Source organism: Sorex fumeus, unplaced genomic scaffold, assembly GCF_029834395.1.
Source record: "Sorex fumeus unplaced genomic scaffold, SorFum_2.1 ptg000021l, whole genome shotgun sequence".
In the NCBI taxonomy this organism is placed as follows: domain Eukaryota; kingdom Metazoa; phylum Chordata; class Mammalia; order Eulipotyphla; family Soricidae; genus Sorex; species Sorex fumeus.
Window position 1 is genome coordinate 7,842,512 of NW_026606078.1, and position 25,070 is coordinate 7,867,581.

General features: G+C 36.4%; 1 protein-coding gene across 1 annotated transcript in view; it reads left to right on the forward strand.

Moving 5' to 3' along the window:
- The window catches only part of RYR2 (ryanodine receptor 2), a 754,458-nt gene that overhangs the window by 492,456 nt on the left and 236,932 nt on the right, over positions 1–25,070 (forward strand). Inside the window, exons 30-37 of the mRNA XM_056113587.1 lie at positions 7,569–7,777; positions 8,649–8,992; positions 11,314–11,428; positions 13,011–13,171; positions 13,629–13,658; positions 14,935–15,094; positions 15,636–15,722; positions 21,030–21,256. Coding sequence (XP_055969562.1) covers positions 7,569–7,777; positions 8,649–8,992; positions 11,314–11,428; positions 13,011–13,171; positions 13,629–13,658; positions 14,935–15,094; positions 15,636–15,722; positions 21,030–21,256 — 1,333 coding nt within the window. The remainder of the gene's footprint in view (positions 1–7,568; positions 7,778–8,648; positions 8,993–11,313; positions 11,429–13,010; positions 13,172–13,628; positions 13,659–14,934; positions 15,095–15,635; positions 15,723–21,029; positions 21,257–25,070) is intronic.

A 25,070-nucleotide genomic window follows, 5' to 3' on the forward strand; every position in this document is an offset into this window, starting at 1 on the left:
CCAAACTAAAAAACTTATTTTGTTTTGGTTTGGAGTCACACCTGGTAATGTTCTGGGTTTACTTTCTCTGTACTCAAAGTACTACTCTGGGATCAAACCAAGGTTGACCATGTGCAAGGCAAGCACATTACCTGTTCCAGTCCAGTGTAAAAAGCTTTTGAGCAAAGACGACAACAACAATGAAAACAACTGTCAGAAATAGAAGAAAATATTTGAAAACTATCTGATAAGGGAGAATATCCAAAATATATAAGAAATTACTGAAACTCCATAGTAAGAACAACTATTTGTAAAATGTGTAAAGAAACTGAGTAGGCATTTTTCTGAAGATGGAATACAGATTATCAAGAGGTATATGAAAAGGTGCTCAATATCCCTGTTATCAGAAAAATACAAATCAAAACTACAGAGATGTCACTGCACACCTATTACTTTTGTTATCAAAAACTAAATAAAATAAAAGGAATATAGCAACTGTTGGCAAGGATGTGAATAAAAGAACACCCTTATACACCATTGGTAATGATGTAAAATGGTATGGCCACTGCAAAAGACAGGGAAGTTTCTGAAATAACTGAAAAGGAAGATGAGAAAACTATTCCTCTTTTTGGTGTCTATACAAAGGATATAGCTACATGGAACCAACCTAAGTATTTATAAAATATGAATAAGCATAAGGAAAATACAAGTCAAACATACGCATTAGCCTTTATAAAAGAAGCACATCTTCCACAAAAATGAACATCTTCCACAAAGATGATCCTGGAGAAATATGCTAAATTAAATATACCAGACACAGAAAGTTGCAGATGATCATTTCACTCATATTGAACCTAATACATCTAAATTCATAGAAGCAAAGTGAAGTGAGTCTCTAGGGTTGGGGAAAGGGAGAAATAGGCATAAGAGAGCTCTTCTAGCTTCCATAAGCAAGGCCCAGATACATGGGTACCAGGACTAAATCCTCATGCCACATGGCTGCATAGGTGCTGGGATGTCCCTACCCGCCTCCCTGCCCACTCATCAGCCTGGCTGTCACCCCCACAATATGCCTCTGGGCTCTATCTTAGTGCATCAACAGCCCTGGCCCAGAGAAGCCCAATTGAATCCCCAAATGGATTAGTGCCCTACAGAAGTGTCTCTGGAACCCAACCATCTACAATCTAGGATTCCAGAAGCACGTGACCATGAAACCCATGATATTCAACATGAAAAATGGACAATAAATGATCTAGCATCTGCTCCTGGCAGGCAGGCTTGAATGGTGGTGGGAAAATTTGAGAAAAACATAATGCCCAAAAGTAGAGAGAGAGAATTGGGTAAATTGTCTGCCATGAAGGCAAGGTGAGGACTGGGATGTAGGGGGGTGCGGACATACTGGGATACTGGTGGTGGAAAGTGCACTGGTGGAGGGAGGAAAGTGTGCACTGGTGGAGGGATAGGTGTTTGATCATTGTACGCAGAATCTCGAACATGAAAGCTTTGTAACTGTATCTCATGTAACTGTCTCAGTAAAAAAAGAGACAGCTCTTCTGTTAAGGCTCTTCTCACAATATATTCCATGAGCTTCTCCTTCTCTTCTTCCTCCTCCTACTGATAATAAAGGCATAGAAGGGAAAGAGGAAACTTTTGAAGGCATTGAAAAATTTGTGATACAGACTGTGATGATAAATTAATGGGTATATGCTTATCTCTAAGTTCATCAGGCTATATAAATGCACAACCTTTTATTACAACTATACCTTAGCAAAATGGATTAAAAATAGTTCTATTGTTAAGTGAATGTGAGATGTGCTATGTTAATTAAGAATTTGGTCTGTTAAATTATAAAAATGATTAAACTTTTTAAAATACCTCTATAAATTCTATTAAAGATAAAGATTAAATTTGAATTTGATTTGTTAATCAAAGTTCCAGCATTTTTTTCACAGAGCAAACATAACAGTGATCAAAAATGTATCTGATAATAGCAAGGCACTGAAATATTTGTTTCCTCTAGTGAAAAAGATGCTTGTGTGTATACACAATTAGTATTATTTTGACAGATAAAATAAATCAAGATTTGAGGAAGATTTGAAGGTTGAATGAAAGGTTTAGAGTTTAAAAAAAATGGCAGGAAACTTTTTAGAAGCTAGAAAAAGACAAAACAAAACAACCATGATTTCCTCCAGAAGTCAGACAGCCATGTGGACACCTTTATTATAGTAGAATAAACTTCATTTCAGACATCTGACTTTCAGAATTATAAATTATTTTTTGTCATTACAATTTTGATTACTTGTTACAAAAGTAATAGAAAACTGAATTTAGCTAAATAGAGACAGTTCTATCCTGCATTAAAAGTGAGTCAGAGAGTCATGTAGAATATTACCATATTGTGAAATAAACATTGTTTCATCTGGCACTTATCTGCATTTTTCTATACAGGATATGGATACATAGCATATATAAATATCTAGTTAAACTGGAGATTTTTCAAGCTTTTTAGCTTTTCTGTAAGTAAAGATCAGCGTAGGGCCCTCAGGTTCTACACCTGTAATGATTGATTATAATTCTCTATTCTATGAAATTAAACAATGGCAATGCTCATTATCTATGAATACTGTAGGATAAAATAGTGAGATTGTTGCTTGAGTGGATATGGGATGGTTTAAATTGAACTAACCATATTAGGGAAATTAACTCAGATATTCAGAATGAAAAATCCCGATTGGAGATGAATCAAGAGCCAAGAAGAAAGTAAAGGAATACTTTTACTTTGGAAAAATACTTTTACTTTGGAATACCATTGTGCCAAATTGGTATTATAAAATCTGAGTACTAAAGATGCTCACTCACATCAAACTTACTTAGCACATTTTTCCAAACCTAAAAGAGACAAAAGCAACAAATTTCATACCTGAAATCATGAGCTGAGAGTCAATTCTGAAAATAAGTTTGATCTATACTTGGACAAGTAATCTATTTTATTGCCTTACAATTAATTAATTGAAAATATTTTCTTAATACTTCTTATTATAGAGACAGTGAAAATCAATGGCAAGCAAACCTTTTTTACCTACTCTCTCTACATTATTATTATTGTAGGGAAGACTTCTGAGTTCTGCTGGTCACCTCTTATTAACACTTTCTTAAAAAGAGTATCTGCTCAATAAATAAATGGTATAAAGTTTGTTAATGCATATTAGTAAATTGCTCTACTTAAATCTTATAAATGTTTGATTTTACTGGCAACATTTCTGTTACTTAGCTGACCACACATTCACTAACATTGAGAATTGAACTTGGACAACTTGAAGAGCATTTAATTTGGATATTTTTATTTTGTTTTAAAGAAATGCCAATTTTTATTTAGGCACTGTGCCTTAAAATGTTATTGGTAATAGAGTTTCAGGCAGTCAACATTTCAAATCCACATTCACTGCAGATATCAATGTCCCTCCATCAATATCTCCAGGTCTGCTGTACCTTGAATTGACATCTGTGAATGGCTTGATATATGGATGACTGAAACTTTTTTTAAATATGTCACTCCTGTTTTCCCAGCACCTTTTGTTGAAAAGGCCCTCCTTTCTCCACTTTATTCTCTCAGGTTCTTTGTCATAGATTGTCTACAAATCTGAGGATGGAGTGATAGCACAGCGGTAGGGCGTTTGCCTTGCACGCAGCCAACATGGCCAACCCGAATTCGATTCCTCCGTCCCTCTCAGAGAGCCCGGCAAGCTACCGAGAGTATCTCACCCACTCGGCAGAGCCCGGCAAGCTACCTGTGATGTATTCGATATGCCAAACACAGTAACAGTAAAGTCTCCAATGGAGACGTTACTGGGCCCGCTCGAGCAAATCGATGAACAACGGGAGGACAGTGACAGTGACATAATATTCTATTAGTCTGAGAGAATTAAATATTTAAAATGACCATTTAAAATGACCATGTTTCTCATGGACTGGAGTGATAGCAGAGCAGTAGGGTGTTTGCCTTGAACACGACTGGCCTGGCCGAGCCAGGTTCGATTCCTGTGTCCCTCTCAGAGAGCCCGGCAAGCTACTGAGAGAATCTTGGCCACATGGCAAAGCTTGGAAAGCTACCCATGACATATTCAATATGCCAAACACAGTAACAAGTCTCACAATGGAGACATTACTGGGCCTGCTTGAGCAAATTGATGAACAACGGGATGACAATGCTACAGTGCTACAATGCATGTTTCTCAAATAATTATGCTAACTAAATTAAATTCTCATCAAAATTCTGATGACAGTCTTCAAGGACTTAGAATAAAATCTTAGAATAAAAATTTATATGGAATCATGAAACTTCCCCCAAATAATCAAGGTCATTCTGAGAAAAAAAGTCATGTATTTTATGACTTTGCATTACTCTTTAAATATATTATAATCAAAACTGCATGGTATAGAAATAAAGTTAAACTCCTAAACCATTGGAATACTTAGATAATATTCACATTTTCTATGTGAAAAAAATTTATGTATATCTCATTTCATTAAATGAATATATATATATAAAGTTTCTCACTGTTTTTAAAATTATTCACTGATGAAGGTTTGTTAAGCTGAGATAATTACAATGAGAAGACAAGGGGTGGGGCATATAGCCTAGTGTTAAATCATTTGCTATGCATGTGTTGAGGCTCTGGCTTCAATTGCTGGCATATGTCTGTGCACATACATGAGAGAGCAATTCCACTTTTGGTGTCTACCCCAGGACAGAAAAACATTCATTCAAAACAGCACATGCACACCAGTATTTATCAAAAATTCAGCACTCAGTACAATAGCTAAGATTCAGAATCTACCTAGATACGCAGCAACAGATTAGTGGATCATGAAGATGAATATATTTGCAATGGAATGCTACACAGCTGTAAGGAATGATGAAATCGTGCAATTTACTACAACATAAATAGAACTGGAAGTTTTCATGTTAAATGAAGCCAGAAGAAGAATAAACACAAGATGATTTCACTTTTATGTGGTAACCTGGAAATACTTGGTCAAGGGAAGTAGACACTGGTGGTGGGATTGGAATGTCAAAAAGCTAATTATGAATAACTTTGCAATTCATAGTACTTTAATAAAATAAAATTGGGGAGAAACATTTATTGCATATTTCTATTTTATACTCCACTTTATAAAAACAATCATACTGCTCTTTAGGGCTGGAGCGATAGCACAGTGGGTAGGGCATTCGCCTTGCATGCAGCCAACATGGCAGACCCGAGTTCGATTCCTCCACCCCTCTCAGAGAGCCCGGCAAGCTACCGAGAGTATCTAGCCTGCATGCCAAAGACTGGAAAGCTACCTGTGATGTATTTGATATGTCAAACACAGTAACAGCAAAGTCTCACGATGGAGATGTTACTGGGCCCGCTCGAGAAAATCGATGAACAACGGGAGGACAGTGACAGTGACTGCTCTTTAAAATAAAAATACAATGTTTTATGTAAGCACAGCCATATTGAATAATTTATGATAGAAATCTTTGAGAAAAATACCAGTTACTTCTTTTAAAAAATAAAAGGCTTTTAAATATATAGAAAAGGTACTGGAGACATAAGAGAGCAGTGGTTCACTTAAGACCCTTACCTTGCATACAGTCAACTGGGTTCAGTCCAAAAAAAGCAAATATACATAAAATTTTACATATTATATAACAGATGTCCAAATTCTGCCTTGTCAATATTTATAGGAATCTGGGGCTGGAGCGATAGCACAGTGGCTGGGTGTTTGCCTTGCACGCGGCTGACCGGGAGTTTGATTCCCAGCATTCCATATGGTCCCCCGAGCACTACCAGGAGTAATTCCTGAGTGCAGAGTCCGGAGTAACCCCTGAGCATTGCTGGGTGTAACCCAAAATGCAAAAAAAAAAGAATATTTATAGGAATCTAATAACTTAGCTGACAGGACAGAATACTTTTTATATAGTATCAGTGGCTAAAAGGGAATAAATATTTACTATCAGTAAAACCACCTCTATCTCTGTATCTCTTTGTTTATATCAAAGGGATGTGAGATCTTCCAATCTGTACAAATGTAGTTTAAGCTGTTTCAGATCAATTGTACTCAACGTTTGATTTGTTTTCTTTGGGGGCATTTATTTGAAACAACTTTCTTTACTACTGCCTCAAGAGCTGTCACAGATACAGACAAAGCTGTGATGTTTTTATTATTATTATTATTACTATTATTTTAGATTTCAGTGTAAACTTATCTTTCACACTTTCTTGAACACAGTTGTGTTCCTTCTCTAGCAGCACTATTATGGAACCATTTATTTGAATATGTATTATTGACTGAAAAGCTGGTGAAACCATTATGAACTATTGGACATGCTTTGTATCAGTTGTGCTATTATAATGATTATATGTTGTTTTGACTATCACTAATTCCAGCAAGGGAGGAAGCACACACCAAAATGGTAAAAATGATTGCCTTGTTCTTAGGACCCACTGACTTTTTATCTACAAATCATATATTCTCATTTGTCATCTGCATTCCAAAACTGGCTTTGTTTATTGTTTGCTAGCTACTTGAATTTTTGTATAAAATACTAGAGAAAGAAATGAAGGAGACAAAAATATTCCCCTGCACTAATAAATATCACTGCATCATTTGCCAAAGACAGTTGATTCCAATGTACACAGAGAAGCAATCAACAAAATTGATGTAGTTTAAAATCTTTACTCAGTAGTAGAGAGATTTACTAACTTTAATATGCATTCAATGAGCCTGTGAATATTTTATCTTTATTATTCTATGCTATTGCTTTTGGATTAATTTCTTGTTTGCTTATTCTTCAAATTTACATCTTAATTATTTTCTTAGGTGTGCCCTGTTATGCTTGATCTATAATATAAGCATCAAAGGGAAAGGGACTAATTGAGGTGCCTCACTTGGATTTTGCTTCTGAGTTTGCTTTAAAAAATAATTATTTTTTCCATAAGTAGATCTAGTGTACCTCATGAAAAGAGGAGCATTTTTTTCTTTAAAAATTAAATCTCATGAATGAAAGCCTACTTTGAAAACACTGACTCAACCCTTTTTGCTTTGATATGTATAAAAAAGAAATCCATAGTGTAGAACATGTCTTATGTTTATATATTTCAAGCTCTTTAAGTGGAAAAGTAACTCGCTTTGGCATTTCATTATCACTTGCCTTTAGAAAGAGAGTCATTTGCACTCCTGATCTAGGAAGTTACAGGACGGGTTCTCCTTATATTATTATTTACTTAAAATCACAGAGGGACTAGGCAGGGAACTGCCAAGCAGTTCTCTCATTTCACAGACAATCTAGGTCAAAGGGAGAAACATGCCTAAAAAATTACAGTTCATGTGTAATAAATTATGATGTGCATATCAAATACTGATTTTACAGTTGATATTTAGTATCAGAGGTGTCAGAGTACTTTATTTCATTCACTATTATTGTCATCTTAGGATGACATGTGTCACAAAGCAAAGAGTTCTGGAGGAATTTTTTTTGATAAATCCTTGTTACTAGGATCTTATTCTAATGATAATGAAGATTTTTCTTTTATTTCCTCCAGGATTTATACCTGTATGTAGCCTTGGAGTGGCTCAAGTTGGAAGGATGAACTTTGGGAAGGATGTCAGCACACTGAAATATTTTACCATCTGTGGTTTGCAAGAGGGTTATGAACCATTTGCTGTTAATACGAACAGGGATATTACCATGTGGCTAAGCAAGAGGCTTCCTCAGTTTCTCCAGGTTCCATCAAACCATGAACATATTGAGGTTTGCTTTTCCTTTTAAAAATAAGATTATCGTCAAAATAAGGAGTGGAATATCTATATTCATGGAGAGTCCTGCTTGAACAATTACTGTCGCTTACCTAAAATGATGCTCTGATCTATTGCACAGTAGTGAAATCTAAGCATCGAATAAACTTCTGAGTGTATATACTTTATAAGTGACCTTTAAGATAAGTAACAATAAATGAGTCTCTTTTTATGTAAGCACTGTCAGCTCACTCTGCATGAGATTCTTATACACTACACATTACTCCAACTGTTTTCTGACTAGAAAGAGATCTATAGGACTAGGGAGATAGTACAGGGTTTAGGTGTGTTTGCTATGTGTGCTCAAGGGTCTGTTTAATTTCTGAACTGTAGGTTAGTCCTGTGATCATTTGTTGTAGCCCTGGCAACCCCTGAACACTTCGTGGTGGCCCTGATAGTGGTAGCACTCCCTGATGGCACCGTGGGACTTACATTACTTACATTGGTCTTGTTTGTTGATAAAATATTCCTGAGAGTTTCCCCCTGGCACTCTGAGCACTTTTTGGGAGACCCATATTGCACACATGAACTCTGATGTTTTTAAGACACATGCATGGGACAAGAGCAACAGTACAGCAGGGAAGGCATTTCTCAACTGACCCAGGTTGAATCCTCAGCATCTTTAAGGTCCCCAGGAGTAGTGCCAGGGGTAATTCCTGAGTGCACAGACAGGAGTAACCCCTGAGTATCACTGGATGTGATCCAAAAAGTCAATAAATAAAGTAAATACATATATATATATATATATATATGCATGTTAGTGATCTTTAAGAACCAGAATTGCCATAAATCATAAGAATTTTAACTTTTGTTTTTTCATGTGTTAGGTGACCAGAATAGATGGTACCATAGACAGTTCTCCATGTTTAAAGATCACCCAGAAGTCCTTCGGTTCTCAGAACAGCAGCACTGACATCATGTTTTATCGTCTGAGCATGCCAATCGAATGTGCAGAGGTCTTCTCCAAGACGGGACTCCCGGGGGCAGGTCTCTTTGGACCCAAGAATGATTTGGAGGATTATGATGCAGATTCTGACTTTGAGGTTCTAATGAAGACAGCACATGGCCATTTAGTGCCTGATCGAGTTGACAAAGATAAAGAAACTACAAAACCAGAGTTCAATAACCACAAGGATTATGCTCAGGAAAAGCCCTCTCGCCTGAAACAAAGGTCATTGAGACTCACAAGCTTATTTTCAATTTGTAATATTGTATGCCAAGTATTCTACAGAGGACAATAAAACAACCCATTTGCCGTCATTTTCTTTTTGCCAAAATGATATACTAATCCCAAGGAATCACCTTATTTCAAATGCACTTATTTTGTTATTGTAAAATCACATAGTCTAAAATTGACCACTTTCACTTTTTGAAAGGATACATTTTAGAAGCTTTAAGCATCTTCACATTGTTGTGAAATATTTTCAAAAATTTTTATAAAATTGAAGCTAGATATCTATTAAACAATTACCCTTTTCTACCTTCCTTGTCTTCGATAATCACCATGCTACCATTTGTTTCTATAATTTTTACTACATTAGCTGCCTTACCTTAGTAGAATGATCTTGTATTTGTCTGTTAGTGACTTATCTCACTTAGCATTTTCCCCTCAGCTCATACAGGTTGTAGCACATGTTGAAATTTTTGTTTTCTTTAAGGATGAGTAGTATTCCAATGTATTTTTATATATTTGATTCAGCCATTTATTGATGTACATTTGCACTGACTTCATCTTCTATTTTGACCAGGAATGTGTAAATATCTTTTCATAATACCAATCTTAGTTCTTCAGAATATATATCTGAAGGTGAGATTGCTCTCACAGATAGATATAGATATCTATGAACATAGATAGAAAATACCTATCTATTTTCATTGTTGAGGAAACTTCATTTAACTTTCATAGCATTCACACCATTTTACAATCCCAGTAACAACATAGGGACACTAATTTATCCAAATCCCTGTAAACTCTTTTTACTGTCTATCTTTCATGGTGGCTATCCTATTGGATATGAAGTATACCTCGTTTTGTTTTTTAATTATATTCTCTTGATGGTTAGTGAAGTTGAACACCTTTTCATATGATTGTTGGTTATTTGTATATCACTTTGGAGAAATCACTATTTAGGAACTTTGGCCTTTTTTGGTTTTGGATCATTGGCTTTTTTGCTGAGTTGAAAGTTGTTGATATACTTTGTATCTTAATTCCTTAACAGATATATGATTTTAACTCCTTACTCCCATAGATTAGGTTTTGGTTTTTTACTATGTTTTTAAATTTTATTTTATTTTATTTTTATAAAGTAGTTAACAATATCTGATTACATTTAATATTTGAACACCAATCCTACCACCATTACACCTTCCCACCACCATGTTTTGGATGTTTCCATCCTGAACACCAACCCCTGCCCCCAAAGTAGAACTGAAATAATTTATTTTGTATTGTTTGTTATGACTAATCTGCTAAAATTATCCACAAAAGGTTTCTTAGAGGAAAGTGTGTGAAGATTGTTGTATTTCACCCAGAAGCCATTAAGCCCTTCTGTAAGAGATTACTAACATGTAAAGGTTGAGCCGTGTGTGTGTTATCTGTAAAATTATATTTCCCCCTAAGATCGGTTGCTTTATACTTTAAAGCCCATCAAATGTGGTGCACTACTCTTGCACCACAGGTATGAGATGTCGCCTCACAGTCCAGGAGTAGGTTCTTGACCCAGTGAGGCCTGACCTGAGCATGTGGAGAGCAGCCGTGAGTGTGAGGGCGGTTGAGTTCTAGAGGTTCTTGGCTCCACTGGGGCGGGGAGAGAACTCATCTGCCCACTCTGGGTTGCCCTGAATAAAACAGCCAGGCGCAGGGTCTGGAGGCATGGCTATGGCATATCAAAGGTTAGTTTTTAAAAACTAAGTTTTTAAAAACATAGGTTAGTTTTTAAGTTACTTGCATCTAAGTTGACACTGAGTATTTCTTAAAAATGTATTTTCTTTTCCTTTCTTTTCTTTTTTTTGGGGGGCCATACCTGGTGATGCACAAGGGTTACTCCTGGCTCATGCACTCATGAGGAATTATTCCTGGTGGTGCTCGGGAGACCATATGGGTTGCTGGGAATTGAACCCAGGTCTGCTGCATGCAAGGCAAACGCCCTACCCGCTGTGCTATTGTTCCAGCCCAGTAAATGTATTTTCTCATGGAAAAGAAGACAAATTCCTTTAGTATCTTTTTCTGCACAACATAATGACACTCTTGGTCAGATAATCATTTGTTGTTTGACTATGCCTTGTGTATTACAGTATATTTATTCACCTTCCGAACCTCTATTCATTTGCAATCTCTCTTGTTGGGACAACCAAAAATATCTCTAATTATTGGCAAATACTCTGGGGCTCAAAATCAATCTGGTTAAAACCAGTAAATTAATTATATGCTTGAGTTTGAAAAAAGTCAAAAACACTTTATTGTTTCTTCTTCTTTTTCCTATAACATTTCAGATTTTTACTTAGAAGAACAAAACCTGATTACAGCACAAGCCATTCTGCAAGACTTACTGAAGATGTCCTTGCAGATGATCGGGATGACTATGATTACCTGATGCAAACGTCCACAGTAAGAGATAGTAGCTCCTGTTGTTCATTTCCATTTATCAGCTGTGTATCTTACTTTGACTTATCATACTCAGCTGACTCATCATTATTATTATTCATGGTCACGGTCCTCCTGTTTTTCATTGATTTGCTCGAGCAGCCCAGTAACATCTCCATCCTGAGACTTGTTGTTACTGTGTTTGGCATCTCGAATACATCACGGACAGCTTGCCAGGCTTTCCAGGCCTTGCCCTGCGGGCAAGATACTCTCAGTAGCTTGCCGAGCTCTCGAGAGGGGCCAAGGAATCGAACCTGGCTCGGCCGGGCTGGCTGTGTGCAAGGCAAACGCCCTACCGCTATGCTCTCGCTCCAGCCCACTATTATTATTAATCATTATTATTACTATTAATCATCAACATTATTATTAATTATAGGGTGGATTTATTCCTGAGCTCCTGAGTTCTTGAGAATTGTATGAAAGATTTAAATACAAAACTCAGATGCCTAGGAAGTTAAAGTTTTTGTTTCAGCATGACACCCAGCAGTGTTTGGGGTTTAGTCCTGGCTCTGCATTCAGGAATCACTTCTGGTGAAGCTCAGGAGACCATATAGGTGCTGGGGATCTAACCCAGGTCAGATGCATGCAAGGCAAGAACCTTACCCGCTGTACTATCACTTCAGCCAAGAAGTTAAAGGTGTCATTTCTTGCTCTATGCTCAGAGAGTGCTGCTGACAGTGCTTGGAGGACTGATCAAGCCATGGTCAGCTGCATACAAAGAGCTTGACTTAATTCCCTTATCATTTTTCTGACCCAGAGCTGATTTATTTTTTAATTATTTACTTATATTTTGGGAACTTAAAATTAAAAACAAAAGTGTACTATCTATAGTCTTTATATATATAAGGGTTACTTTAGGAAAAATATCTTTAATGGACATTTAATCCATATTTAATTTCCAAGTATATATTTATTAAATCATCTTAATGAAATATATAAAATAAAATAATCTTATTTTGTTAAAAGTCAATATTTTTTGTTAACAATTTTAGATTTTGAAAGCAGTTGTCCCTAAAATACCAAACGGGAAAGATATATCTATTGTATTTTGGTGAGACTTCATACATCCATATTTAACTAGATTTTTACACATAGACCTTACCAATTTCAAAATGATTTTAAGGGCATGTGAATGTAAATTAGCAATAAGATGAGATGTATTGAAAGAAGTGGCTAATATGAAAATGGTAACATAAAAAGTATATATATGTATAAGCTAAAGATATATGAAACTTGCCTGCCCCTAAATTTCTAACTTTAACTTCAACAATTTATAAACACATATTTTGATTGTGTATAAATAATATATAGGCATTCTTAGAAACCTCAAGTCATTTAGCTTATGCTCAGATGAATCATTTGTCTCCCCCATTATTTTTGACTGGATTCAGAATCTCTAATTTTTTTTAAATTTTGCATTGTCAGTACTTTCAACATTTTAATTAAATTATTTTAAACAGAGAAAAATATCCTTAGGAAATTCAGACACTGCAAATTAGTTTAATTTTTTTCAATTATAAACAACTTGATTTTTCTATCTTGACAGTACTATTATTCAGTGAGAATCTTTCCTGGTCAAGAGCCTGCTAATGTATGGGTAGGCTGGATTACATCAGATTTCCATCAGTACGATACAGGCTTTGACTTGGACAGAGTTCGTACAGTAACTGTTACTCTAGGAGATGAGAAAGGAAAAGTGCATGAAAGGTTGGTATGTCTTGATGTTTTTGTTTTTGCATGAGTGACATATGCTAAAACTGTTGATAATTCTAGACTTTTTTTCTTGACTTTCATACTCAGAATAATATTTCATATAGAGAGACAATTTTTTTCAGGCTGTTAACATCAGTATTCTTTTGTTATTCGTATGAACCAATACAAATCTGAATGTTATAAGCAAGACACGTAAATAAGAGCTATATCTCCGCATTTGTATAAACATCATGTGTTCCTTCAGGTGAATTTATACAAGTTTAACAATTTTGTTTATAAGTAGTTACCTTTGTTTTAGGGATTGGAGATGGGCATGTAACATGGGATCTGATATGTATCCAGGGAACTGGTTTTGTGGTGGGACAAAAAGTATAAAGACATATGGGCTAATAGTTTAGACCAGGTGGACACATTGGAACTCAGACTGAGGAGTAGTGGGTTCTTTCCTCAGCTTTGCCATTGACTCGCTGTGTGGCTTTGGGTAAGTCAGTTAAACTTTCTGTGCCATCCTTTTTTCATTTGTAAAACAATCAAGCTCAAACCAAACCTTCAAAAAAGTGAAGAAGGCTATCTTCCTTGCAGAATAAGACAAGAGAAGATCTAATCATTTGCATCAACCTTTCGTGCCCATGCATCCTCTCTGATCTGCTGTGACAGGTCTCATAGAAAGAGTCCTCCATAAACTTGCTTTTCCTTTATACCTGCACCATCAGTTTTGGTGACTGGAAGCTCACTTTCCTGCCTTCAGGTTATAACACTTGAAATGTAATGAACTTTGCACTTGGGCCGAGCAAAAACTTCTCATGAAAGAGCGCTTTCCATCAGTATTTCTGTTGCCAAGAATATTCTTGGGGGGACATACATTAATTTTCAGATATGGCTATAATAGAAGGAAATAACTCTGGAATAACTGAGAGCTGATTTTGGTGTAGGGGTACAGGCCACTGAAAGGGTTGTTCTATCTCATGTATGTGGTGCAAAGAAACAGATAACTAGCGGTTACTCAAAGTAGCTCAGCCTTTTTGTTATTTTCTTCTTATCTTGCCTGCCTTGAGCCTTTTTTGTGTAGCCTAATTAATGCATCCACAGTACTGTAGCACAGTATGGGAGGGAAATTCAGAGTATGTCTATTACCATCTTTGATAAAGTTCTTGATGACGGTAAAACTTAGGTGGGGGTTTGTTGTTATGATCACAAATTATATGCATAGTTTAGCTATTTCTCTCTCATAACAGACAATCAGGAATTGTCCATTAAGGGACAATATTAGTAGGCAAATTTTAAATATATCGAATCACCAATGGCTCATGTAGAATTTGCCTGAGAATTTGGATAGTGCTTGGAAACTAATGCTTCTCATCTCAGAACAAGCAGTTTGGAAAATAAAACAACCGAGAATGAAAATGACAAATTTGAATGATTATTATAGAGTTAAACTTTTTTGAACCTCAGAAAAAGGTCCAGTTTGGTTTGAGTTTTGGAGGAGGTGCAGGCCAGTTCTTAAGTGGTTGCAACTTGTCAACCTGTCTCCATGAGGTGTGAAATTCAGAGACCTGAAAGACCTGATTCTAAATAATCTACTGAAGCCAATGGAGTTTTGCTCAGAATCACAGAATTGGGCCCATTGTGCACCTCTCCCATTACAGCATGAGCTTGTTGCTTGCGCAGCATAATTTAGGTTTAGTTTGCAAGAAATACACGCTTCCCATTATATCTGCGGTTGTACAAAGATAAAAATATGTTCCTTTGAAATTTAGCATCAAACGCAGCAACTGCTACATGGTGTGCGCAGGCGAGAGCATGAGCCCTGGGCAAGGACGGAACAATAATGGTCTGGAGATTGGTTGTGTGGTGGATGCAGCCAGCGGGCTGCTCACGTTTACTGCCAATGGCAAGGAACTGAGCACATACTATCAGGTAGGTGGTTGGGATGGGAACTCACGTCGGGGAAGAAAACCTTTTAGACCCATTAGAAGAAATACATTAGAGGAAATACATAGTAATTAGTCACAGGAATCTTTTTTTTTTTTAATGAATCACCATGAGATACAGTTCCAGATGTGCTTACATTTCCATCATACAACGATTGAGTACCCATCCCTTCACCAGTGCCCATTCTCCACCACCAATGATCCCAGTATCCCTCCCACCACCCTCACCCCATACCCCCACCCCACCCCGCCTCTGTGGCAGGGCATTCCCTTTTGCTCTCTCTCTCCTTTTGGGTGTTGAATCACAGGAATCTTAAAATTAGAATTTAGTGGATTGTTTGTTTGAATTCAATTTGAATACTTGACAGAACAATTAGTACTTGTTCTCAAAACTGTAAACACAGTCATGAAATTAAAGAGAGGAAAAGTCTCTTGATTTTCTTCTGTAAAGTATTCCTAATTTTTTGTAAAGAAAATATAATATTTGTGTTCCATTTCTTATTTAATAGCAAATTCATTTGTTGCAGGTTGAACCAAGTACAAAATTATTTCCTGCAGTTTTTGCACAAGCTACCAGTCCTAATGTTTTTCAGTTTGAGTTGGGAAGAATAAAGGTGAGACTCATTTTTGGTATTATTTTCTAGCATTTGCTTCCAAAAAGGGCTCAATATTTTATTAGTGCTCTTATTATTCACACAGATCATTCTTCAAAAAAAAAGATATTCTGGGACCAGAGAGATAGTCCAGTAGGCAGGGAGTTTGTCTTGCATGTGGCTGAGCTAGGTTCAATCCCCAGCATCCCAAATGGTCCCCTGAGCACCACTGGGTGTGACCTACCCACCCATGATAAAAGGTATCCATGGGACTGGAATACACAGATAGAATGCTTGTGTTGCACACGACAGACCCTGGTTCAATCACTGGCATCTCTATTGTTCACATGAGCACTGCCAGGAGAAACTCCTGAGTGCTGAGCCAAGAGTAACCTCTGGACATCACTGGGTGCAGCCCTAAAACCAAAATAAAATAAAATCTAATTAAAATTAAAACTAAATAAAAATAAGAAACAGTATCTGTAGTTGAATATTATAAAACTTTTCTTTCATATCACTGGGGTAATGGAATCAATAAAAAAAGGTTACTCTTGGGTCGTCAGCATATTATTCATGAAAAAAGGACGATACAAGGACAAAAAATGACCAAACTTCAGCTCACCAGTAATTCATTGGCAAGACAGTAAATAGAATGAAGGGTCTGAAATCAGGATCCAGTGGGATAGATCAGGGCTCAGTGGTGCATGTTTTGCATGGTCTTGAGTTTGACCCCTGTCATCATATTGCCCCTGCCTAGAGTACAGCCCTCAAAGGCCCCCAGCATTGTTGGGTTTGACTCCTGAAGGTCGTGGGAACTACAACCTTATGGATTTTGATCCGTTGTCAGGACATAACAATGAAACATACGACTGGGTGGTAATTGCCAAGAGTGGCCCTGTGGTTCCTTGGAGCGGGTTATGAGAATCCCCTTTCATTTCAAAAAAAGATAAAATAGTTTCAGGATAGTTTCTGAAACTATTATGCATTATGGTAAATTCTAGAAAATTATCATCTTCAAAATATTGTAGGGGTCTAGAGAAAAGAACTAAATTGGATAAGTGGATAAAGTAAAGCTGAAAGAGGAGCTGAGTTACATTTCGATTAATCATCGGCTGTTGACTAGAAGACTTAATGGTTTTTTTAGTAGGTAGGGACATTTTAGACAGAGAGAAAGAAAACATGAGAAATATGTAAGAATAAAAGTGCCAAAAGTTAAGGAATTTGATGTAACTGTATCAAGAATGCTTTCCATGATGGGCCCACAGAATCATGTGGATGGAATATAGACCAAGTTCAATTCAAAACATTTTTAATATGATTGACTATAATATTAATTCTACCATACTGAGTAGTTAACATTTTTAGGACAGTCTTCTGGAAATATGTCCAGCAGATTGTCCTATGTAAAAACAGGATATTAGGGATCCTGAAAATCCTATTGAAAAAATATGTTGATAGTAACATGAAGGTGATAAAGTGGAGGATCGAGACATATCTACTGACATTATCAGTTAGGTACCGACAGTTTGCTATTCTTTACACAAGAGACAATGTTGAGAATCATGAAAATGGTAAGTGAGGTATTTTAGAAAACAAATTAATACGATAATGAATTAGTTTAATAAGAATTATTGATCAGTTGGATTCAGGTGCTCCAAGCAAGAATAAATAAGGATTGATTTATATGTTTGGTTTGGATAAATAGCACTGTAGCACTGTCGTCCCATTGTTCATCAATTTCCTCTAGTAGGCCCAGTAACATCTCCATTGTGAGACTTATTGTTACTGTGTTTGGCATATTGAATACGTCACGAGTAGCTTGCCAGGCTTTGTCGTCTAAGTGAGATACTCTTGGTAGCTTGCCAGGCTACGAAGAGGGGCAGAGGAATCGAACTCGGGTCGGACTGGTCGGATATGTGCAAGACAAATGCACTATCCGCTGTGCTATCGCTCCTAAGGCTACTAATATAACAAAGAGGAGAGCTTGTTAAAGCTTAGGTAAATGAACTGAAGTTTGCAATTGTAAATATTGAAGCCAGACACATATCAGGGTACATATAATAGTTTCTCTTGATGACTCAGTAACATTGAATATATACCCCAAACCTTGTGACTCAGTTTCTACTTTTATTTGATTCCCAGTTCTTACAGATATTCTAATATCACATGAGTATTAAAGAAATCAGTTTTTACAATTTGGGTAGATAACTTAATGTGTCATTTTATTTCATCACTGTATCACTGTATCACTGTCCTCCCATTGTTCATCAATTTTCTTGAGCGGGCCCAGTAACATCTCCATCGTGAGACTTGTTGTTACTGTGTTTGGCATATCGAATACATCACGGGTAGCTTGCCAGGCTCTGCTGTGCAGGCGAGATACTCTCGGTAGCTTGCCGAGCTCTCCGAGAGGGGCGGAAAAATCAAACCCCGGCTTGGCTGGGCCGGCTGTGTGCAAGGCCCTACTGCTGTGCTATTGCTCCAGCCTGTAAATTTGTTGTTGTTTTATTTCATATTAAATAATAATCAAGCATCCAGCAAGCAGGGAAATGACAGTCAGTATGATTTTCTAAAGAAGTTAAAGTAATTTCTCAGATACCTAGTGTGTCTAGGACTTAAAAGCAAACGTTTATTATAAGTCCATGTTGTGACCTGATTTCCAGATTTTAAACTTAGAAGCAGGGTTAGGGGTTGGGACCCTACAAATCACTCATCAACTCTGTGACTCAGATAAGAGATAGAGGTCAGTATGGAGTCCATGCTCAAATCTCCTGTTCATATTGGACTTTGGGGAGTGGGCAGGACATAATTGATCTTGATGAGAAAATCAAAGTGGAGGCCAGAACAAAACATAGAGTTTTAGTTCCATTTAAGAAGTTCAGATTAGCAAAGTGTGTGTGGGTGGAACCCCCTCAAACTCAGAGATTATCATCTTCAAAATGAAGGTTTCAGAATAGGGGACTAGAAAGGAGACTTAGTTTTCCTTTTTTTCCCTTTTTCCCCCCCCCCCCCCCCTTTCCATTCCTGGGCCATACCCTGCAGTGTTCAGGGCTTGGTGTTTATTGAGAATTTTTATTGATCTTTCTAGAGAAATTTTAGCAAAATGATAAAAAAAAATCTATACCATAGTGAAATAAAGACTGAAAATAAGAGGAGACGGGAAATTTGAGTAATTTTTCAGACATAAAAATGAGTATAGCTTCTGCAAACGTGATTCACTTTTTGCAGATTCCTGTTTACTAAAAGTTGCCTATGCCCCAAATTGCACAATTGATTGGGTTTTAGCCTCTTAATCTAATCTGCCTGATCTGTTTTCTTCTTGCATGTCTAATCTAGCTGCTCAAATGTAAACTTTAGTGTCATTTTTGACTTCACTTTTTTAACATTTCATGACCCCTATTTCCATTTAATTCTCTAGTGTCTGGTCTCTCCACCTCCTCATTTCTGCTTCTCTCACTCTGATCACTAATACCATTAGTCTCAGGGAGGGGGCAGGGGGCTTCTTTAATTCATTTTTGCTCAAGTTATTTACTCTACAACAACCAAAGTATCTGTTACTGCTTTAAAATATGATCCCAAACTGTTTTATCCCATCCTCAAAATCCTGGACATCTAGGAGTGAAAACCACTTGTTTCTAATAGTTCTCAAGATCTAAAGGATTAGATATCATGTCACCTCTCTGATTCTATCTGTTATCCATCCTTTACTCAAGCCAAAAATACAGCCATTTCTATCTGTATATCCCATAGTTGATTTTGGGGACGTGGGGTGGGGGTCACACCCAGCTGTCATCAAGACTTACGCCTGGTGCTGCACTCAGGGATTAATCCTGGTGGGGCTCATGGCACCATGCGAAATGCTGAGTTTTGACCTGAGGTCAGCCCTGTGCAAGGCAAACTCCTTTGTTCTGCTTTCCATGGTTCTTATCACCTGATTTTTTTTTTTTTATCTTTTTCCCATTTAACACCCCCACCAACCCCTACCCCGGCAATAGCCTCTCACATTCTCCTTATTTTTTTTAGGTGTCCAGGTTTGTTTATTTTTTTGTTTCTTCTTGTAGTGGAAGCTGTATAAGAGCACAGACTTAATCTGTTGTGTTTATTGATATATTTTTTGTGCTTAAAATGATCCCTTTTCCATCACCCAAAGAAAATAAGAACATGAGTTTGATGCTGAGTCACTCTAAAGAATGCAAAGAAAATACTTAAGAAAAAGAAAGGAACACTGAAGATAATACTGAAGAAACATCAGAATTGATTTTATGTAGCCCAGAAGCAGTCAGGCATTCAAGTGGTTGAATTAGCTTTCAGGAACTAAAGAGATCCTATTGAAGGAATTGTATAAGATTGAAAATGCATAGTGGAGGTGGAAGAAAGCACAAAAAGCTTTTGATTAATTCTTTAACTTAATTTTTTGTTTGATTGTCATCAGATTTATCTGTTAAGCTATCTTTGGTATACTACTAGTCACTAAAACCCAATAAACTTATAAGTGACTGAGTTGTTTAAAGATAACAGGGACAAACTGCTAGAGATAGAGACACAGAAAGAAATTGAGCCAAATACACACACACACACACACACACACACACACACACACACACACACCAACACACAGAAACAGAGTATTCCATATTGGTAAGACTTCTCTTTCAGGAGTTTAGCAATGTAGTGAAGAAGTGGTAGGTTTCTCTAAGGACCCAGCTTGATAAAACAGTATGGAGAACCTATGGTTATATTTTGTATGCCATAAAGCAGTATTTATGACATTTTCATGCCTTTGAATCAGCACAGGTCTATAGACCAGCAGTTGAAAACCATTGTTGCAGAGGACAAGGGAATGAAACAGCCCATAACCTATATTTGTCCACCTTAATATCTTATATATTATGTTACAGTTTTACTTCATTTAGCCTTCAGAAGCTCTTCCACCCAAATTCTCCTAATGTTTTGTGTTGATTTTACTTGATATATAGTATATACTACTTCCATGACTTCTTTTTAAAATTTGTCTTATTTTATTACTAATTTTTGTTATTTGGGCCATGCCCAGTTGTGTTCATCTCTTATTTCTGGCTCTGCACACCAGGAATTACTCCTGGTGGTCCATGGGGTACCTATGGGATGTCAGGAACCAAACCCAGGTCAGCCATATGCAAGGCAAGCTCCCTACCCACTTAACTATCACTCCAACCCCATTAACACCCCCCCCCCGTGTGTGTGTGTGTGTGTGTGTGTGTGTGTGTGTGTGTGTAGTATTATAGTTATATATATCGTTAATCCCAAGGTATTCTAACTTAATTATTTTTATACTTCCCCATTCCCTAGAATGTGATGCCACTTTCTGCGGGGTTGTTCAAGAGTGAACACAAAAACCCAGTGCCACAGTGCCCCCCACGTCTTCATGTGCAATTTTTATCACACGTCTTGTGGAGCAGAATGCCAAATCAGTTCTTGAAGGTGGATGTCTCTCGGATCAGCGAGCGTCAAGGCTGGTTGGTGCAGTGTTTGGATCCCTTGCAATTCATGTCTCTTCACATCCCAGAGGAGAACAGGTCAGTCCTTTGTGTCCTTCAGTCTTTCATTGGGGCTCTTTTAAGTAGCCACTGCTCAGAGCTGCAGAGGTGGCAGTGGAGAACTAACTGAAGTCTAAAAATATTTTGTTTCTGTCTGGAGCTGTAGTATAGAATATTGCATATTCCAAATGCAAGATAGGGCATTTACCTTGCACAAGGCCAGCCTGGGTTCATTCCCCATTTCACCCTGAGCCTGCCAAAAGTGATCCTTGAGTCCAGATTCAGGAGAAGCCCTGAGCACCTCCAAGTATGTTCCCAAAACAAACAAAAAATTTTCTTTTGGCCCAGAAAGATAACACATTAGGTAGAGTGTGCCTTGAACGCAGCCAACCCAGATTAGATCCCTGGTATCATATATGGTTCCCTGACCCCTATTGGGGAGGGGAATCTCTGTCCACAGAGCCTGCAGTAAGTCTTGAGCACTGTTGGATGTGGCCCCGAACAAAACTGCCCAATCTTATTACAAGCACTGTAGCACTGTCCTCCCATTGTTCATTGATTTGCTCGAGAGGGCCCAGTAACGTCTCCATTGTTGAGACTTCTTGTTACTATATTTGGCATATTGAATATATCATGGGTAGCTTGCCAGGCTTTGCCGTGTGGGCAAGATACTCTCGGTAGCTTGCCAGGCTCTCCTAGAGGGGCAGAGGAATCAAACTCGGGTCAGCTACTTGGGCTGCATGCAGGGCAAATGCCCTACTCACTGTGCTATCGCTCCAGCCCATCTTATTACAAATAAAAATAAAAATAGTCTTCTGGTAGAGTGAATCTGATACTATGATGATATCCTATCACTGATAGTATTATAAATCACAGCACCTATGATTTCTGTGTTATATACATAAATAAATACATAAAAATATTTTGTGGCAATGAGGACAATTATTTTTCATATTTCAAGTGTAAGTCTATATCTCAACTACTTTATTAAAGAAAAATAATAACTGCACTTGAAGAGGCACATGAAATTATATTATTTTCTTTCTATTTTGTTTTACTTATGATAAATAAAAACATGAAACAAAATAGAACTGTAACTACTTAAGATAGCTGAGTACAGTACAAGTTTTATAAGTAGGATTATAGACAGTTGAACTCTTCACTTGGCAGATGTGAAATCTGACACTATGAGGCATTCATGAAGCTAAATTATTAAAATATATTGGAATCTTTGAAAAAAACAAGTTTACATGCATCCTAGATAGTAATAGAAATAATACAAAGTGCATTAAAAATAATCAAAGTATCTTTATTATTTTTAATGTTTTAACTAAATAAATCATTGACATTTAATGTCAGCAACTTCATTACAAAGAAAAAACTTAGTTTCTAATTTTTGAACCAAGAATTTCATCCCAGAATTTTATTGAAATATTATTGCACAAAATGAGTGGAAAACATTGCATGGAATTAATAAAGGAAAATATAAGCTGTGTCCATTTTTATATACTTAGATATCTTGGCATTAATTTTAAATTTTAACAGTTGGAAAGTTTAAACATTACTTTGGAAATAGTTCATTAGTTTCCCATATAACCTATCAATTTCACTGCTATGTGTATAAACTTTGAAAAAGTGAAAATACAATCTTATTAAAACAGTACATAAATACTAATAGCAACATTAATTTCAGTAGACAAAAAAAAAGAAACAAAGTCTATCAACTGAATCATAAATAAATGTTTTTTCTATATGGTTTATTTGGCAAAAAGGGAATGTACTGTTGATACAGGCTATAAAATGAATAAATCGTAGACACATGATATGTCCTAAGTTGAATAAGATGGTCACAAAAAACAAATATTATACGATTCTAAAATATGAATATTCTGGAATAAGTAATCTTGAAAAAGTAGAATAATGGTCACTTCAGGATGGGTGTAGAGCTATAATCTGTGCCCTACCCACTCTACCTACTGTACTGTTGCTTCAGCCCCTACATTAGCATTCTGGTTGCACAAGTCCATTAATAAGAAAAAGCTGCTGAGTGATATATTTTAAATAGAAAGTTTATATGTATATATAGATGAAGATGTTTTAAAATGAAAACGATCCAAAGAAAACTTGATCTCAAGAGATTTAATTTTTCATGCACTGAATATTTATTTACATATGTTAAGTGATAAAATCAGAAAGATATTTATTATATAATCATTCGATGATTAGATTTTGTTTTAATTTCATACTTCTTCATTTGTAAGAGAAAAGTTTTGTTCGACCTTTTTACTTGATAGTTACTCAACCAAAAATAATAAAGTAATATTTTTAAGAAATTTTACTTTGTGATGAAAAATACTCTTTCAACTAGATTGTAATTTGTTTTCATACCATAATTAGGAACCATCATACTTTTCTACCATTGTAATTTATAATTTACACTTACTTCTTATTTTAGATATCTGTTTATATAAAAGGATGATTTAAACAGTTTAATTATAGAAAAATGATTTACATTCTGCTTTACCTAAAAGCTAATATGAATCACAAATGGTTCTTAGCACCTACTATGCTTGATGAATATAATAAGTACAACTTATAACAACTCGTGTTTTGATGAGTTTCTGTTGTAGCCTTCCCAATGATAACTTTCTAGGTGAATGAGTGAATAAATCATGAATGTATACTATTTATTTTGATGATATTTTGCTACTTAATGTCATCAATGAGCAGTGTTTATGGATTAAATTGTTTAGAAGAATTAAGAATCTCAAAATGAGTGGTTGTATTATTAAAACACCTGTGTTCTGATCTGTATACCGTTGCTCTGCAATTCTCATTTGTATTCTTTTACTGTTATCAAACATAAGCACAAGTATAATACAAACCAGAAAAATAAAAAAATTAGAAATGACATAAAAAATGAATGACTTAACTTAGGTATATCCTACCACTTAAAAGACTGTATACACTGAAAGAATATAACATGTGAGAGCAAGAAAATGATAAAAGCTCTGGTTTCAGAGCCTGATGCAAACAGATCCCTGATAAAAACTTTTCCAAGTGAAGTACCTCAAAGTGTATTTATTTTATGAGTTCTATTGGTGGAAAACAGAGTGGCACTGGCATATATTTAAATCTGTGAAGGGAAGTAAAAACAGGTAAAATATATCAGAAGAATTATCAGTCCATCTATTTCTGACTAGTTAGACCAGTGGTTTTCAACAATTGACCCCCATATTATTGTCAGTATGTAGGTGTAAGCGTTCAAAACTAACTGATCTTCTGTCTGGTTATAAGTTCTGATCTCTGGACCAGAATGCAGGACAGATGCTGTTCTACAAGTATGAAAATATTCAAGAACACTAAGTTAAGCTAATAGCTAATCATACGCCAAAGAGGAGCAACAAACCTTAAAGCAAAGTTTTCTGCTTTCTTGAGTCAGGTTGGCCATATAAGAAAGGGAATACATAGAGTGCTCAGACTCAGAAAGGGGGAGAGTCCCTAGGTTCAAACAGAGACTCAAATTTCCAGGAGAGATCTCCAGAAACTGAAGGCGGATGAAGAAGGGCCAATCACTGCTGACTGGAAACTTTCATTATATACTTCTATGTGGAAGAAAACTTATAAGACATCTTGTAATCTTAAAAACCTGATTCTACCAGATCAGGAATGTGGCTCAATGGGTAGAGTGCGTGCCTTGAATTCAGTCCCCTGGCATGTGGTACTGGGCCCCAAGATCTACCCACAAAAATATAAATAAATAAAATAACTTTTCATTCGCCATTTATTTAAAAATCATATATGCTACCAGTAAATCCGTCTTTGAAAAAATTTTTGAAATACTCTATAGGTT